Source organism: Echiichthys vipera, assembly GCF_963691815.1.
Source record: "Echiichthys vipera genome assembly, chromosome: 17".
Taxonomy (NCBI): Eukaryota; Metazoa; Chordata; class Actinopteri; order Perciformes; family Trachinidae; genus Echiichthys; species Echiichthys vipera.
In genome coordinates, this window is record NC_139842.1 from 337,119 (window position 1) to 354,214 (window position 17,096).

The 17,096-nt window shown below is 54.1% G+C and overlaps 2 protein-coding genes across 2 annotated transcripts in view; one reads left to right on the forward strand and one right to left on the reverse strand.

Annotated features, from left to right (window-relative positions):
• LOC310959518 (uncharacterized protein) overlaps positions 1-1,455 on the reverse strand; it is a 3,096-nt gene extending 1,641 nt beyond the window's left edge. Inside the window, exon 1 of the mRNA XM_083930891.1 lies at positions 1,412-1,455. Within this exon, the coding sequence (XP_083787017.1) occupies positions 1,412-1,440 (29 nt within the window). The 5' untranslated portion in view covers positions 1,441-1,455. The remainder of the gene's footprint in view (positions 1-1,411) is intronic.
• Positions 1,456-11,103: 9,648 nt separating this feature from the next.
• samd14 (sterile alpha motif domain containing 14) lies at positions 11,104-16,814 on the forward strand (the record flags this gene model as incomplete). Its single annotated transcript, XM_083932001.1, has 10 exons — positions 11,104-11,140; positions 11,210-11,364; positions 12,785-12,901; positions 12,979-13,165; positions 14,379-14,478; positions 14,557-14,625; positions 14,709-14,865; positions 14,956-15,075; positions 16,323-16,478; positions 16,659-16,814. 10 exons carry the CDS (start codon positions 11,104-11,106, stop codon positions 16,812-16,814), a joined length of 1,254 nt encoding a protein of 417 aa, XP_083788127.1.
• Positions 16,815-17,096: the final 282 nt, after the last annotated feature.

Here is a 17,096-nt window from a genome sequence, read left to right on the forward strand (position 1 = left end):
ATACCCATATTCAGGGTGCCCTCCCACTGTGCCTCTGTCACAGGTAAGACCCCCCTCCCACTGTTCCTCCATCACAGGTTAGAGCGCCCTCCCACTGTGCCTCCGTCACAGGTTAGACCCCCCTCCCACTGTGCGTCCGTCACAGGTTAGACCCCCCTCCCACTGTGCCTCCGTCACAGGTTAGAGCGCCCTCCCACTGTGCGTGCGTCCCGTGCCCCGTGCTTTAGGGTCCTTGTCCCCCCCTCCAGGCCCGTTTGTACTCACACTACCTGGGCCTCGGAGAATGCTTCTTGCTGCCTATACGTCATCACGCCGTAACACGTCACACGCATTGATGACGTCATGGCGATGCGTGGCTTTGTTTCCAGATCTTTCCGTAGACCTCGGAGTTTTTGTGCGTCTTGTCGACTGTTTTTGAATCTTTTCATCGACCAAATCTGCAGTAAACACTCCACCTCCGCATCACACCAACGTGAACCTTTCACCGCCATTGTTTGAAATGTCCGCGCATGGTCCCTCCTTCTTTTTTCTACGTCCCAACAGGCGCACAGGAAATGACCTCAGAACCGCCGTAGGCCTCGTGCTCGTACACGTGCGCACGCTCGTGCTCGTACACGTGCGCACGCTCGTGCTCGTACACGTGCGCACGCTCGTGCTCGTACACGTGCAAACGTGCTTTACTAAAGCCCACCTCTCCCAAACGGGCCGTGGACGGCAAGCGTGCCGCTCCTAGACGTGGTACGGTTGCACTCACACTGGTCAAAGGAACCAGACTTTAGCCGTGAGACGAGCTGGGGCACGGTACGGAGGCACAGTGGGAGGGCGCCCTGAGTCACTGATTGGATCGATATGGGACACGTTTACCCGTCATGCGTCCCTCACTGTTTCTATGGTTACGACACAGCGGCAGGAAAACAGCGTGAATCCCTGAACTGAGAGGATTTTTACAGGTGGCTCTTCTTCTGTTTTTGTGTGATTAATAATGTGGGGGGGGGGGGGGGGGGACAGGAGCCTAGGGCCCCTGAACACCTTGATCCGCCCCTGCTCCTAACACGCCGGCGTGCCCTGTGCTGCTGTGAGCAGTGGAGGGTTGAAAGGGTTAAAGCCCTGTTTAAACAAACACAGCAGATCCAGACGCCGAGCAGCGGCTCTCAGCTGCAGCACACGCAGGCGTTTACGTGGGGGTATCGAACCGTCAGGTTTCAGCGCCGCTCTGAACGTTCCCTGATATCAAACACGAGTCGGAGCTTAGTGAGAAGACGCTGCACAGGAACTAGACCCCCCTTTCTCTGTCGACACAAACGTCTCTAAAGTTTAAACGACGAGTGAAAAGGAAGAAGAAGAAGAAGAAGAAGAAGAAGAAGAAGAAGAAGAAGAAGAAGAAGAAGAAGAAGAAGAAGAAGAGACTCACTGAGCTGCAGCCTCGGACGCGTCGGCCATTTTCCTTCTGCTGTGGATCCGTCTGTGCACGAGGACGTGGAGCAGGAAGAGGAGGAGTCGTCACCAGACACTGCCATAGAACACTGTGTGTGTGTGTGTGTGTGTGTGTGAGTGAGTGTGTGTGCGTGTGTGTGTGTGTGTGTCTCTGTGTGTGTGTGTGCGTGTGTGTGTGTGTGTGTCTCTGTGTGTGTGTGTGTGTGTGTGTCTCTGTGTGCGTGTGCGTGTGTGTGTGTGTGTGTCTCTGTGTGTGTGTGTGTGTGTGTGTGTGTGTGTGTGTGTGTGTGTGTGTGTGTGTGTGTCTCTGTGTGTGCGTGTGTGTGTGTGCGTGTGTGCGTGTGTGTGTGTGTCTGTGTGTGTGTGTGTGTGTGTGTGTGTGTGTGTGTGTGTGTGTGTGTGTGTGTGTGTGTGTGTGTGTGTGTGTGTGAGGAGTTTAGTTTGAAATGTGATGATTTAACAGTTAAATATGAATTAAACCGAAAAACACGTCTTTAAGTGATTTTATTTTGAAAATATCGGTGTCATAAGAGCCGCTGGAGCTGATTCTCTGCCTCTGGTTCCTGGTTCAGCTGCTGCCCCTGAGACCTGATCCAGGATCAGAGGCTGGAGCTGCTGCCCCTGAGACCTGATCCAGGATCAGAGGCTGGAGCTGCTGCCCCTGAGACCTGATCCAGGATCAGAGGCTGGAGCTGCTTCCCCTGAGACCTGATCCAGGATCAGAGGCTGGAGCTGCTGCCCCTGAGACCTGATCCAGGACCAGAGGCTGGAGCTGCTGCCCCTGAGACCTGATCCAGGACCAGAGGCTGGAGCTGCTGCCCCTGAGACCTGATCCAGGATCAGAGGCTGGAGCTGCTGCCCCTGAGACCTGATCCAGGACCAGAGGCTGGAGCTGCTGCCCCTGAGACCTGATCCAGGATCAGAGGCTGGGGCTGCTGCCCCTGAGACCTGATCCAGGACCAGAGGCTGGAGCTGCTGCCCCTGAGACCTGATCCAGGATCAGAGGCTGGAGCTGCTGCCCCTGAGACCTGATCCAGGATCAGAGGCTGGAGCTGCTGCCCCTGAGACCTGATCCAGGACCAGAGGCTGGAGCTGCTGCCCCTGAGACCTGATCCAGGATCAGAGGCTGGAGCTGCTGCCCCTGAGACCTGATCCAGGATCAGAGGCTGGAGCTGCTGCCCCTGAGACCTGATCCAGGATCAGAGGCTGGGGCTGCTGCCCCTGAGACCTGATCCAGGACCAGAGGCTGGAGCTGCTGCCCCTGAGACCTGATCCAGGATCAGAGGCTGGAGCTGCTGCCCCTGAGACCTGATCCAGGATCCAGGGTGAGATCAGGGTCCACATGGAAACAACATAAAGCAGGGAACGTCGGGACGATCCCCACGTCATCTTTGCTTCAGACTTGTTTGTTTGGGATCAGTTTCCTGTTCTCAGAGGCTCCGTCACTGAGCGCGGGGTCACTTTGGGTCATGTTGTGGTTCTGGTCGTTCTGGTCGTTGGACGTTCTGGTCGTTGGTCGTTGGTCGTTGGTCGTTGGTCGTTGGTCGTTCTGGTCGTTCTGGTCGTTGATCGTTGGTCGTTCTGGTCGTTGATCGTTGATCGTTGGTTGTTCTGGTCGTTGGTCGTTGGTCGTTGGTCGTTCTGGTCGTTGGTCGTTGGTCGTTCTGGTCGTTGGTCGTTGATCGTTGGTTGTTCTGGTCGTTGGTCGTTGGTCGTTGGTCGTTCTGGTCGTTGGTCGTTGGTCGTTCTGGTCGTTGGTCGTTGGTCGTTCTGGTCGTTGATCGTTGGTCGTTGGTCGTTGGTCGTTCTGGTCGTTGGTCGTTGGTCGTTCTGGTCGTTGATCGTTGGTCGTTCTGGTCGTTGGTCGTTGGTCGTTCTGGTCGTTCTGGTCGTTGGTCGTTAGTCGTTCTGGTCGTTGGTCGTTGGTCGTTCTGGTCGTTGGTCGTTGGTCGTTCTGGTCGTTGGTCGTTGGTCGTTGGTCGTTCTGGTCGTTGGTCGTTGGTCGTTCTGGTCGTTGGTCGTTCTGGTCGTTGGTCGTTGGTCGTTGGTCGTTGGTCGTTGGTCGTTTTGGTCGTTGGTCGTTCTGGTCGTTGGTCGTTCTGGTCGTTGGTCGTTGGTCGTTGGTCGTTGGTCGTTGGTCGTTGGTCGTTGGTCGTTTTGGTCGTTGGTCGTTGGTCGTTGGTCGTTCTGGTCGTTGGTCGTTGGTCGTTGGTCGTTGGTCGTTGGTCGTTCTGGTCGTTGGTCGTTGGTTGTTGGTCGTTGGTCGTTGGTTGTTGGTCGTTGGTCGTTGGTTGTTGGTCGTTGGTCGTTCTGGTCGTTGGTCGTTGGTTGTTGGTTGTTGGTCGTTGGTCGTTGGTCGTTGGTCGTTGGTCGTTGGTCTGCAGAGATCTGCTACAGACGGGGACATCTGGCGTTGAGGATCTGCAGAATCTCGTCCTGCTTCTTCTGCAGTTTGTTCTCCATCTCAAACATTCTGGCGACGACGACGCTGAGGTCCGGGACGCGGAACGGCAAGGACGGCACGGCGCTTCTGATCAGCTCCATCTTCTCACATCTGTCTCCATAGAAACCCTCCGCGCACATACACATCCAGTCGTTGGAGTCGAGGATGACTCGGCACTGGCCGTTGTTCAGACACGGGCGTGCGCTGCAGGCGTGCAGACTCCTGGAGTAGTGGACAGAGATGGACCTCGTGGCCCTACCCCACCAGCAGTCGTGCTGGTAAAAGGGTTTCGGGGCCTCTGCAAAGTATTTCCCGTGGGCGGCGTGTGTCACTTTGACGTACTCACTAATCCTGATGTCATACCTGTTCACCCCGACGACGCCCGCCTCGGTCTCCGTCATGAGATGCCGACAATTTGGGACTTTGTCCTTGATGTCACATGATTTCTCTCTGAAGCACTCGTCCACGGCTTTGATCACCTGCCCCTCGTAGATCACCTCGGCCCTCAGCGTGTAGCCCACGGCGATGGTGACCGTGTCCGTGGTGACCTTGGTCATATCGTAGAGGATGTAGTAGTTCTCCTCGTTGGTGTTGTACACCAGGACCACCCAGTTGTACCAGAAGTACTTTTTTTCCAGAGAACTCTTCACCTCCTCGGCGAGGGCTTCTTTGTTGTCGGGGCCGAGTCTTTTCCTGATGTCCACCACGTCACTCTCCATGTACTTCTTATAGTCGTACAGGCAGTCGTCCAAGGTCACGGTCTGATGCCTGAGGACAATCTCGAACATCAATTTGTGTTCTTCTTCTTTGCCCGACAAAGGGAAACCGATGAGTTTCCAGTAGAACTGGTTGAGCACCATCCCCTGCCACAGCAAGGTGCTGAAGTAGATGTTGTACTTGAAGATCTGACGCACGTCACATTTGAACTTCTTCTTCAGCAGTTCATTGAGGTTCCCACTGAGGGACGTGTGTGTGACCGTCAGGTAGTGGTAGAGGTTGGCCACACTGATCTCAGTCCCTGAGCTCTCGTAATAGTCAGCGAATATCTCGGCCAGTCGGAGTCGATCCCCCTCACTTTGTATCAAGTCAATGTTCTTTTTGAACTCATTGAACTTCTTCCAGGCGTTGAGGATGCGGACCTCGTCTTGAGAGTAGACGCTGGCGTAGTTGAACCATTCCACGTCTGTTGCCAGGTTGGAGATCTGGCTGGAGAGTGAGTCCAGCCTCCTGTTCATCTCAGCGAACCCTTCCTTTACCTCTTTCAGCACCGGGTCGTCCTGAGGGATGAAGACCAGGATCAGGTTGACAAAAGCGGAGACCAGAGTTCCGATCTTGGGCACCCAGCTGGCGATGTTGGCGAGGCCCTTTAACATCGCCGACACCGAATTGGACTTTGCAAACCCGTCGTTGATGAAGGTGATGGTTTCTTTTGCTGCCGTCAAAGATGTTGACACTTTCTCTCTGGTGCCAGAAGGCAACAGGAGGCTTCTCCTCACCCTGGAGGAGGGTGAGGGGTCGGAGGAGGTGAGGTCATGTGACTGAGCCGAGGAGGTCGTCCAATAGAGAAGAAGGATCAATGAAGCCAACAGCATGGAGGCCGACAGCCGAGGGAACGCCATGACTGCAACACAGACAACAACGTTAAGGACATGAAACGATGTTCTCGAGGTGCGTTCGAGGTTGACTCTTCGGGTCCCGGGAACGCTGCACTCGCCACCTCTGCTGTAGAAGTTCAGTGAAACTGGGACTCGTGCCCAAAGGCAACACAGAGAGGTGGACCCTGGAACGGTCATGTTGGATCACTGCATCAGGATCGAACAACACGGTTTACTTTGGGTCAGACTCAGAGACTCACAGACTCACAGACTCAGAGACTCAGAGACTCAGAGACTCAGAGACTCAGAGACTCACAGACTCTGAGACTCTGAGACTCTGAGACTCACAGACTCTGAGACTCAGAGACTCACAGACTCTGAGACTCACAGACTCTGAGTCTCTGAGACTCAGAGACTCTGAGACTCTGAGACTCACAGACTCAGAATCTCAGAGACTCACAGACTCAGAGACTCAGAGACTCAGAGACTCACAGACTCACAGACTCTGAGACTCAGAGACTCTGAGACTCACAGACTCTGAGACTCTGAGACTCTGAGACTCTGAGACTCAGAGACTCTGAGACTCACAGACTCTGAGACTCAGAGACTCTGAGACTCTGAGACTCTGAGACTCACAGACTCTGAGACTCAGAGACTCTGAGACTCTGAGACTCACAGACTCTGAGACTCAGAGACTCTGAGACTCTGAGACTCACAGACTCTGAGACTCACAGACTCTGAGACTCACAGACTCTGAGACTCTGAGACTCACAGACTCTGAGACTCACAGACTCTGAGACTCTGAGACTCACAGACTCTGAGACTCACAGACTCAGAGACTCAGAGACTCTGAGACTCAGAGACTCTGAGACTCTGAGACTCACAGACTCTGAGACTCACAGACTCTGAGACTCACAGACTCTGAGACTCTGAGACTCACAGACTCTGAGACTCACAGACTCTGAGACTCACAGACTCTGAGACTCTGAGACTCTGAGACTCACAGACTCTGAGACTCTGAGACTCTGACACTCAGACACTCACAGACTCAGAGACTCACAGACTCAGAGACTCAGAGACTCACAGACTCTGAGACTCACAGACTCTGAGACTCACAGACTCTGAGACTCTGAGACTCACAGACTCTGAGACTCACAGACTCTGAGACTCACAGACTCTGAGACTCTGAGACTCACAGACTCTGAGACTCACAGACTCTGAGACTCAGAGACTCTGAGACTCACAGACTCTGAGACTCTGAGACTCACAGACTCTGAGACTCTGAGACTCAGAGACTCACAGACTCTGAGACTCTGAGACTCACAGACTCTGAGACTCTGAGACTCAGAGACTCACAGACTCTGAGACTCTGAGACTCTGAGACTCACAGACTCTGAGACTCTGAGACTCACAGACTCAGAGACTCAGAGACTCTGAGACTCAGAGACTCACAGACTCTGAGACTCAGAGACTCAGAGACTCTGAGACTCAGAGACTCAGAGGGGGAGGGGCGTGAGAGTTGGAAAGTCTTCTTTTCTTATCGTTCCGGCTTCAGTGACTTCAACAGATCAACAGACTTCAGAAAAACTTCATATAGAACCAACACCTCCCTTTAACCATGATACCCAGTCACATGTATCATATCAATATATAAATACACATAAATACATAAATACACATAAATATAGGTGATGAATGTGAGTGTGGTGTGGTACCTGTCTGCAGGAGCTGCGTCAGGAGTCCGGAGCTGCTGCAGTGACATCAACGGTGCTTCAGGCTGCAGCTTTATAAAGACACAACATGTCGACACTTTGTTGGTTTTGGCTCTTTGTGTGTTGGACGAGTCAACGTCCCCTCAGTGGTTCCACCTTTACCAGCAGCACTTTCACAAGCTCCACTGACAGGAAGCCTCGGAGACCACTCGTTAATGTTTCACCTGCTCCGCAGAAGCAGAAGCAGCAGAACGCTCAAGTGTGACGACGTTTAAGTGACATATTTCACTTTAAAACGTTTCTATGAACAAAAATCCTCCATAAAGCTTTGTCTCTTGACTGGTGGTTGCTAAGGAAACGGGCTATCTTGAATTTCCTTAGCGTAGCGTAGCCTACCGTCTTGCTAACGTTAGCTTGTAGACATCGTTAAGTATCAGCTGCTTTGCTAGCTCAATAAAAACCAACACATTTGGAAAGATTTAGCTGCTACGTCCATGAACATAAAGGTTTAGCTTACGCTAAAGCTAGCAGTGGCCACGATGTCACCAACAGCTGATGATCCAAACATTTGTGTGTGTGTGTGTGTGTGTGTGTGTGTGTGTGTGTGTGTGTGTGTGTGTGTGTGTGTGTATGTGTGTGTGTGCGTGTGTGTGTGTGTGTGTGTGTGTGGCGCAGCGTGTGCTGCTACAACAAAACCCTTTCCCCCGGTGCTGATCAACACTGACATGTGGAATATACTGTGCTGTTAGCTGCTACTGTTAGCCACTGTTAGCTCACTGACAATGCATATGAACTGCTAGCTAGCTGATGTAGCAACATCCTGTCTTGAGCGGATAACGTCAGCTGATTAATCCAGACTCCTGCTGACTCATCGTTTCTAAACGACTTTATCAGCTAACGCTACGAAGGGACCGACACAGCATTCATGCAGCAAAGCTAAGCTACAGCTAACTGGCTAATGGCGGCTTCTTGCTAATGTAAGCTCAGTAAAAGCTAAGCTGGCTAACGTAAGCTTCTTGCTAATGCTAGCTCAGTGAATGCTAAGCTGGCTAACGTAAGCTTCTTGCTAATGCTAGCTCAGTGAATGCTAAGCTGGCTAACGTAAGCTTCTTGCTAATGCTAGCTCAGTGAAAGCTAAGCTGTCTCTGATGAAGAGTTTCTGAACGTTACAGAATGAACTTTGAGCGGTCGTCATGGAAACCATACTTAAAGGTTGTTTCCATGACGACAGGAACACGATGAAAACAACCGTTAAGTGTCGTTGTTTTCGTGTCTTTTGTTTTTTTTCTAAAGAAAACGATCTCAAAACGAAACCACAGCTTCCTGTTTGCACCGGAAGTCCCGCCCACAATTCCCTCAGAGATGATTTTAAAAGCTTTCTCTCTCTCCCCCTCTCTCTCTCTCTCTCTCTCTCTCCCTCTCTCCTCTTCCTCTCTCTTCCCTCCCTCTCTCTCTCTCTCCCTCTCTCTCTCTCCTCCCTCTCTCCTCTCCTCCCTCCCCCCTCCCTCCCCCTCTCCCCTGTATTCTGCTGAGTCGTGGTGAGCCATCCCCCTCTCCCTCCTCCCTCTCTCTCTCCTCTCTCTCTCTCTCCCTCTCTCTCTCTCTCTCTCCTCTCTCTTCCTCTCTCTCTCCTCCCTCTTCCTCCCTCTCTCCTCTCTCTCTCCTCTCTCTCTCTCTCCTCTCTCCTCTCCTCCCTCTCCCCCCCCCCCCTTCCTCCCCTGTATTCTGCTGAGTCGTGGTGAGCCATCACTCTCTCTCTCAGGCTGCAGCCCAGAGACGAGTCTGAGTCCCAGAAGAGGGAAAACTCCAGCTCCCAGAATCCTCGGGGTGCAGCCCTGACTGAGGCCGGCTGCAGCGACGCCCCGTGGAACTCTGGGAGTCGTGGTCCTGAGAGGGCGGCTGAGGAGGCAGACGGGGAGGGAGAGGTGATGTGCCATGACAACCGCCACCGAGAGCGAGCGGTGAGTGCATCCGTCTGCTGCTGCTCCTTATTCCCCCTCTTCTCCTCCTCCTCCTCTTCTCCTCCTCCTCCTCTTCTCCTCCTCCTCCTCTTCTCCTCCTCCTCCTCTTCTCCTCCTCCTCCTCTTCTCCTCTCCTCCTCCTCTTCTCCTCCTCCTCCTCCTCTCCTCTCCTCTCCTCCTCCTCCTTTCATCTGTTCATCCTCCATCTTTTGAAGTCTGTTCTCCGGTAAACATCTTCCTGCTGTCGGTCTGACACTGCATTTTCCTGTGTGTGTGTGTGTGTGTGTGTGTGTGTGTGCGTGCGTGTGTGTGTGTGTGTGTGTGTGTCTGTGTGTGCGTGTGTGTGTGTGTGTGTGGTTCTGGTTCTGTTACTTTAAGCGTCACCTTCAGGACTTCCTGTCGTCTCTGTAAAGGACTCAGGACGATGCTAACACTAATGCTAACACCGATGCTAACACTGATGCTAACACTGATGCTAACACCGATGCTAACACTGATGCTAACACTGATGCTAACACAGATGCTAACACTGATGCTAACACCGATGCTAACACTGATGCTAACACTGATGCTAACACTGATGCTAACACTGATGCTAACAGAGCCGCACATGATATTCTGTTCTGCATTCTGCAGCGGCGACCGGAGACGGACCTGAGGTTGGCCGCCGCCCTGGAACGATTCAGGATCAGAGCCCGGTGCTGGGGTTCAGGATCAGACCCCGGTGCTGGGGTTCAGGATCAGACCCTGGTGCTGGGGTCCAGGATCAGACCCTGGTGCTGGGGTTCAGGATCAGACCCCGGTGCAGGGGTTCAGGATCAGACCCCAGTGCTGGGGTTCAGGATCAGACCCCGGTGCTGGGGTTCAGGATCAGACCCCGGTGCTGGGGTTCAGGATCAGACCCCGGTGCTGGAGTTCAGGATCAGACCCCGGTGCTGGGGTCCAGGATCAGACCCCGGTGCTGGAGTTCAGGATCAGACCCCGGTGCTGGGGTCCAGGATCAGACCCCGGTGCTGGGGTTCAGGATCAGACCCCGGTGCTGGGGTCCAGGATCAGACCCCGGTGCTGGGGTCCAGGATCAGACCCCGGTGCTGGGGTCCAGGATCAGACCCCGGTGCTGGGGTTCAGGATCAGACCCCGGTGCTGGGGTTCAGGATCAGACCCCGGTGCTGGGGTTCAGGATCAGACCCCGGTGCTGGGGTCCAGGATCAGACCCCGGTGCCGGGGTTCAGGATCAGACCCCGGTGCTGGGGTTCAGGATCAGACCCCGGTGCTGGGGTCCAGGGTCAGACCCCGGTGCTGGGGTTCAGGATCAGACCCCGGTGCTGGGGTCCAGGATCAGACCCCGGTGCTGGGGTTCAGGATCAGACCCCGGTGCTGGGGTTCAGGATCAGACCCCGGTGCTGGGGTCCAGGATCAGACCCCGGTGCTGGGGTCCAGGATCAGACCCCGGTGCTGGGGTTCAGGATCAGACCCCGGTGCTGGGGTTCAGGATCAGACCCCGGTGCTGGGGTCCAGGATCAGACCCCGGTGCTGGGGTTCAGGATCAGACCCTGGTGCTGGGGTTCGGCCGCTGCAGAGTGTGTAGGGGAGGCACAGCATGTGTTGTGCTGCTAAAACAAAACATTGCTACTGTTGGCCACTGTTAGCGGCGACTGTTAGCCACTGTTAGCTCACTGCTAATGCAGATAAACTGTTAGCTAGCTGATGTAGCAACATCCTGTCTGACTCATCGTTTCTAAACGACTTTCTCAGCTAACGTTACGAAGCGATCGACACCACATTCATGCAGCGAAGCTAAGCTACAGCTAGCTGGCTAATGGAAGCTTCTGGCTAATGTTAGCTCAGTAAAACCTAAGCTGGCTAGCATTAGCCTCTTCCTCTTCCTTGTGTTTTTTGTGTGTGAACAGAATCTGCTGAGTCATGTTGTTTTGTGTGTGGACAGAATCTGCTGAGTCATGTCTGCCGGCCTGGACGATCCAGACAACGTGTTCGGTGAGTCTCAAAAACAACAAAACAAAACTTAAGAATGTCAAACAGATGCTAACGGACGCTGTGTTTCAGACCTGAACGAGGTCCCGGAGACGGAGCTGCTGGACAACAGCATCCAGAAGGGCCGCGCCCAGCTGTCCGTCACGGCCCGGAGGCACCGCCCCTCCAGGTCCCGTTACCGTGACAGCGTGAGCTCGACGGAGGGCGACGACAGCCTGGAGAGGAAGGTACGGACGACAACGTCAACAGACACACGTCAACATCCACACACACACACCTGAACACACACCTGATCACACCTGAACACACACCTGAACACACCTGATCACACCTGAACACACCTGAACACACCTGAACACACCTGAACACACCTGAACACACCTGAACACACACCTGAACACTCACCTGATCACACCTGAACACACACCTGAACACACACCTGAACACACACCTGAACACACACCTGAACACTCACCTGATCACACCTGAACACACCTGAACACACACCTGAACACACCTGATCACACCTGAACACACACCTGAACACACACCTGAACACACCTGAACACACCTGAACACACACCTGATCACACCTGAACAGTCACCTGAACACACCTGAACACACACCTGAACACACCTGAACACACACCTGAACACACCTGAACACACCTGAACACAACTGAACACACCTGAACACACACCTGAACACACCTGAACACACCTGAACACTCACCTGATCACACCTGAACACACACCTGAACACACCTGAACACACACCTGAACACACACCTGAACACACCTGAACACACACCTGAACACACCCGAACACACACCTGAACACACACCTGAACACACACCTGAACACACCTGAACACACCTGAACACACCCGAACACACACCTGAACACACACCTGAACACACCTGAACACACACCTGATCACACACCTGATCACACACCTGATCACACACCTGAACACTCACCTGAACACACCTGAACACAAACCTGAACACACCCGAACACACCTGAACACACACCTGAACACACCTGAACACACACCTGAACACACACCTGAACACACACCTGAACACACACCTGATCACACCTGAACACACCTGAACACTCACCTGAACACACACCTGAACACACCTGAACACACACCTGAACACACACCTGAACACACACCTGAACACACACCTGAACACACCTGAACACACCTGAACACTCACCTGATCACACCTGAACACACACCTGAACACACCTGAACACACACCTGAACACACACCTGAACACACACCTGAACACACACCTGAACACACCTGAACACACACCTGAACACACCTGAACAGACCTGAACACACACCTGAACACACCTGAACACACCTGAACACACACCTGAACACACACCTGAACACACCTGAACACACACCTGAACACACCTGAACACACACCTGAACACACACCTGAACACACCTGAACACACCTGAACACACCTGAACAGACCTGAACACACACCTGAACACACCTGAACACACCTGTACACACACGTGAACACACACCTGAACACACACCTGAACACACACCTGAACACACTTGAACACACACCTGAACACACACTGAGTAACATTATGAACGGTGTTATTGTGCAGGACGGCCCCTTCCACTCCGCACGCTCACCTCTGCACCTGGCCACACGAGGCTCCTCCCCCTCACCTGATTCGCTGCTGTCGCCCCGAAGCCCCGCCTTCTCCTTCGACACATCTCTGGTGGGACCGATCAGGACAGGAAGTGATTAACGTCGTGCTGCTCGTGAACGCTAACCTGCCTCACTGTGGCTCCTCAGGTGCGTCGCTCTCCGGAGGACGAGGGAGCGTCAGTGGCTGCTCCGCCGCGGGGGCGCTACCGTCAGCTGACCAACGCCACGTCTCAGGAGCCGCTGGTGGCTCCCAGTGGCTCGCCGTCCAGGTCCTGCCCCGCCTCAGACTGCTCACGGGTCTACATGAGGAGGAGCAGGAGGCCCGACAGTGAAGGTGCACACACCTGAACACACCTGAACACACACCTGAACACACCTGAACACACACCTGAACACACCTGAACACACACCTGAACACACCTGAACACACACACGTGAACACACCTGAACACACCTGAACACACACCTGAACACACACCTGAACACACCTGAACACACCTGAACACACACACGTGAACACACCTGAACACACCTGAACACACACCTGAACACACCTGAACACACACCTGAACACACACCTGAACACACCTGAACACACCTGAACACACACCTGATTACACCATGAACACACACCTGAACACACCTGAACACACACCTGAACACACACCTGAACACACCTGAACACACACCTGATTACACCATGAACACACACCTGAACACACCTGAACACACCTGAACACACCTGAACACACCTGAACACACACCTGAACACACCTGATCACACCTGAACACACACCTGAACACACCTGAACACACACCTGAACACACACCTGAACACACCTGAACACACCTGAACACACACCTGAACACACCTGATCACACCTGAACACACACCTGAACACACCTGAACACACACCTGAACACACACCTGAACACACACCTGAACACTCACCTGAACACACACCTGACCATGAACACACACCTGAACACACACCTGAACACACACCTGAACACACCTGAACACACACCTGAACACTCACCTGAACACACACCTGAACACACCTGAACACACACCTGAACACACCTGAACACACACCTGAACACACACCTGAACACACCTGAACACACACCTGAACACACACCTGAACACACCTGAACACACCTGAACACACACCTGATTACACCATGAACACACACCTGAACACACCTGAACACACACCTGAACACACACCTGAACACACCTGAACACACACCTGATTACACCATGAACACACACCTGAACACACCTGAACACTCACCTGAACACACCTGAACACACCTGAACACACACCTGAACACACCTGATCACACCTGAACACACACCTGAACACACCTGAACACACCTGATTACACCTAAACACACCTGAACACTCCTGATTGACTGTGTGTGTGTGTGTGTGTGTGTGTGTGTGTGTGTGTGTGTGTGTGTGTGTGTGTGTGTGTGTGTGTGTGTGTGTGTGTGTGTGTGTGTGTGTGTGTGTGTGTGTGTGTGTGTGTGTGTGTGTCAGTGTTGGTCTCTGACTCCAGTCGGGACACGAGTCCCGCTGACTCCGGGAGTCCAACCGTCGTCTTCGACAAGAAGACCAAGAGACGCTTCCTGGACCTGGGGTGAGAAAGTCTCGTAATCTCATTTCTGTCCAACGTGTGTTAAAGTGACACGTCCCCTAAACTACGCGTCCGTCTCAGGGTGACTCTGAGGCGTTCCTACATCCGGGTGAGGAAGGACAAGTCCAACAGGCTCTCGGTGGGCAGCAGGTGGGTCCTCACAACACCGCACCTCATTCACAAAGTTCAGCCTTTAACAGAACCGCCAACACAAGTGTCCTCCGCGCCCTCAGAGAGCCGTCCCAGAGTCCGTCTCGCTCCTCGGGGTCCTTCGTCCCGTTCTCCTGGTTCACCGAGGGACGGGGGTCGGTCTCCTCCTCCGGGACTCCCCCTGGCTCCCCAAAAAGTACCTCGCTGAGCTCCCCCAGACCCCGCAAGTCCCACTCGCAGGTACCGGACTCCCTCTGGGCCAGGACCCACCCGTTGAGGACCCCTGGTTCAGAAGCAGAAGGTGACACTTTAACCTTTGTCGTCCTCCAGGAGTCGGCTCTCAGTGAGGAGTTCTCCCCCCCTCACACCTCCTCCTCCACCTCGCCCCCCGTGGACTCGTCCTCCAGATCCTCCCATCCGTACCACACCCTGTCCCAGTCCTCTGATGAGGTATCACACGCACACAGTGTAACCATGGTGACATGACAGGATATGAGGGTCTGTACTCGACTGAATCCTTCACACCACACATCTGTTCATAAGGGACACTCCTCCCTGTTACTCTTGCCTTCTTGCCCCTTTGTGTCCTTCATGCCCCCTTTGCTCCTCTTGCTCTTCTTGCCTATCTTACCCCCCTTGTTCCTGCTGCCCCCTTGTGTCCTTCATGCCCCCTTTGCTCCTCTTGCCCCTCTTGTCAATCTTGCCCCTCTTGCCACCTTACCCCTCTTGCTCCTCTTGCCCCTCTTGCCCCTCTTGCTCCTCTTGCCCCTCTTGTTCCTCTTGCTCCTCTTGCTCCTCTTGCTCCTCTTGCCCCTCTTGCTCCTCTTGCCCCTCTTGCTCCTCTTGCCCCTCTTGCCCCTCTTGCTCCTCTTGCCCCTCTTGCTCCTCTTGCTCCTCTTGCTCCTCTTGCCCCTCTTGCCCCTCTTGCTCCTCTTGCCCCTCTTGTTCCTCTTGCCCCTCTTGCTCCTCTTGCCCCTCTTGCCTCTCTTGCTCCTCTTGCTCCTCTTGCCCCTCTTGCCCCTCTTGCTCCTCTTGCCCCTCTTGTTCCTCTTGCCCCTCTTGCTCCTCTTGCCCCTCTTGCCTCTCTTGCTCCTCTTGCTCCTCTTGCCCCTCTTGTCTATCTTGCCCCTCTTGCCCCTCTTGCTCCTCTTGCTCCTCTTGCCTCTCTTGCTCCTCTTGCTCCTCTTGCCCCTCTTGCCCCTCTTGCCCCTCTTGCTCCTCTTGCCCCTCTTGCCCCTCTTGTCAATCTTGCTCCTCTTGCCCCTCTTGCTCCTCTTGCTCCTCTTGCCCCTCTTGCCCCTCTTGTCAATCTTGCTCCTCTTGCCTCTCTTGCTCCTCTTGCTCCTCTTGCTCCTCTTGCCCCTCTTGCCCCTCTTGTCAATCTTGCTCCTCTTGCCTCTCTTGCTCCTCTTGCTCCTCTTGCTCCTCTTGCCCCTCTTGCCCCTCTTGCTCCTCTTGCTCCTCTTGCCCCTCTTGCCCCTCTTGTCTATCTTGCTCCTCTTGCCCCTCTTGCCCCTCTTGCTCCTCTTGCTCCTCTTGCCCCTCTTGCTCCTCTTGCCCCTCTTGCCCATCTTGCCCCTCTTGCCCATCTTGCTCTCCTTGCACCTGTTGCTCCTCTTGCCCCTGTTGCCCCCTTGTGTCCTTCATGCTCCTGTTGCCCCTCTTGCCCCTCTTGCTAATCTTCTTCCTCCTCTCAGCCCTCCGAGGACCCATCCGGACTCGTGTCGTCGTGGTCGACTCAGCAAGTCTGTCATTGGCTGAGAGGACTCAACATGGAGCAATATGTCCCAGAATTCAGTGCGACAGACGTGGACGGGCAGGAGCTGCTGCAGCTGGACGGGAACAAGCTGAAGGTGAGGAGGAGGAGGGGGAGGAAGAGGGGGAGGAGGGGGAGGAAGAGGGGGAGGAGGGGGAGGAGGGGGGAGGAGGGGGAGGAAGAGGGGGAGGAGGGGGGAAAGGAAGAGGGGGAGGAGGGGGGGGGGTCGCTGCTGGTTCCTGGTCCTGTGTTCAGACCCGTGTCCTCGTCTCTGCAGGCTCTGGGCGTCCTCAGCTCGTCCGATCGCAGCGCTCTGAAGCGTCGCATCAAAGATTTTCACTCTGCAGCCGAGAAAGAGAGAAAAGCTCTGGACAAGATGGAGAGACAGAAGGAGAAGCAACGGAGGAGGGACCACGAGCAGCGCAGGAACTGAGGGGCGGACAAGAGGGGGACAGAGGGGGAGACACAGGGGGGACAGACGCTGTTCCTTCCTGTTCTGAGGACAAACAGGTCAAAGGTTAAAATGGACATTGTGACATTTTGTCGTACGGTGGCTCTGAAGGATAAAACTAAAGTCTTCACTCAGCTGGTTGGTGAATATATAAATATATATATTATAATTGAAACAGCTCAAAATAACTAATATCACAAGTGGTTTCTCTGAATTTAGCACAAAGTGACACTTTTAATGACGACTGCGGTCTCAAGAGGATTT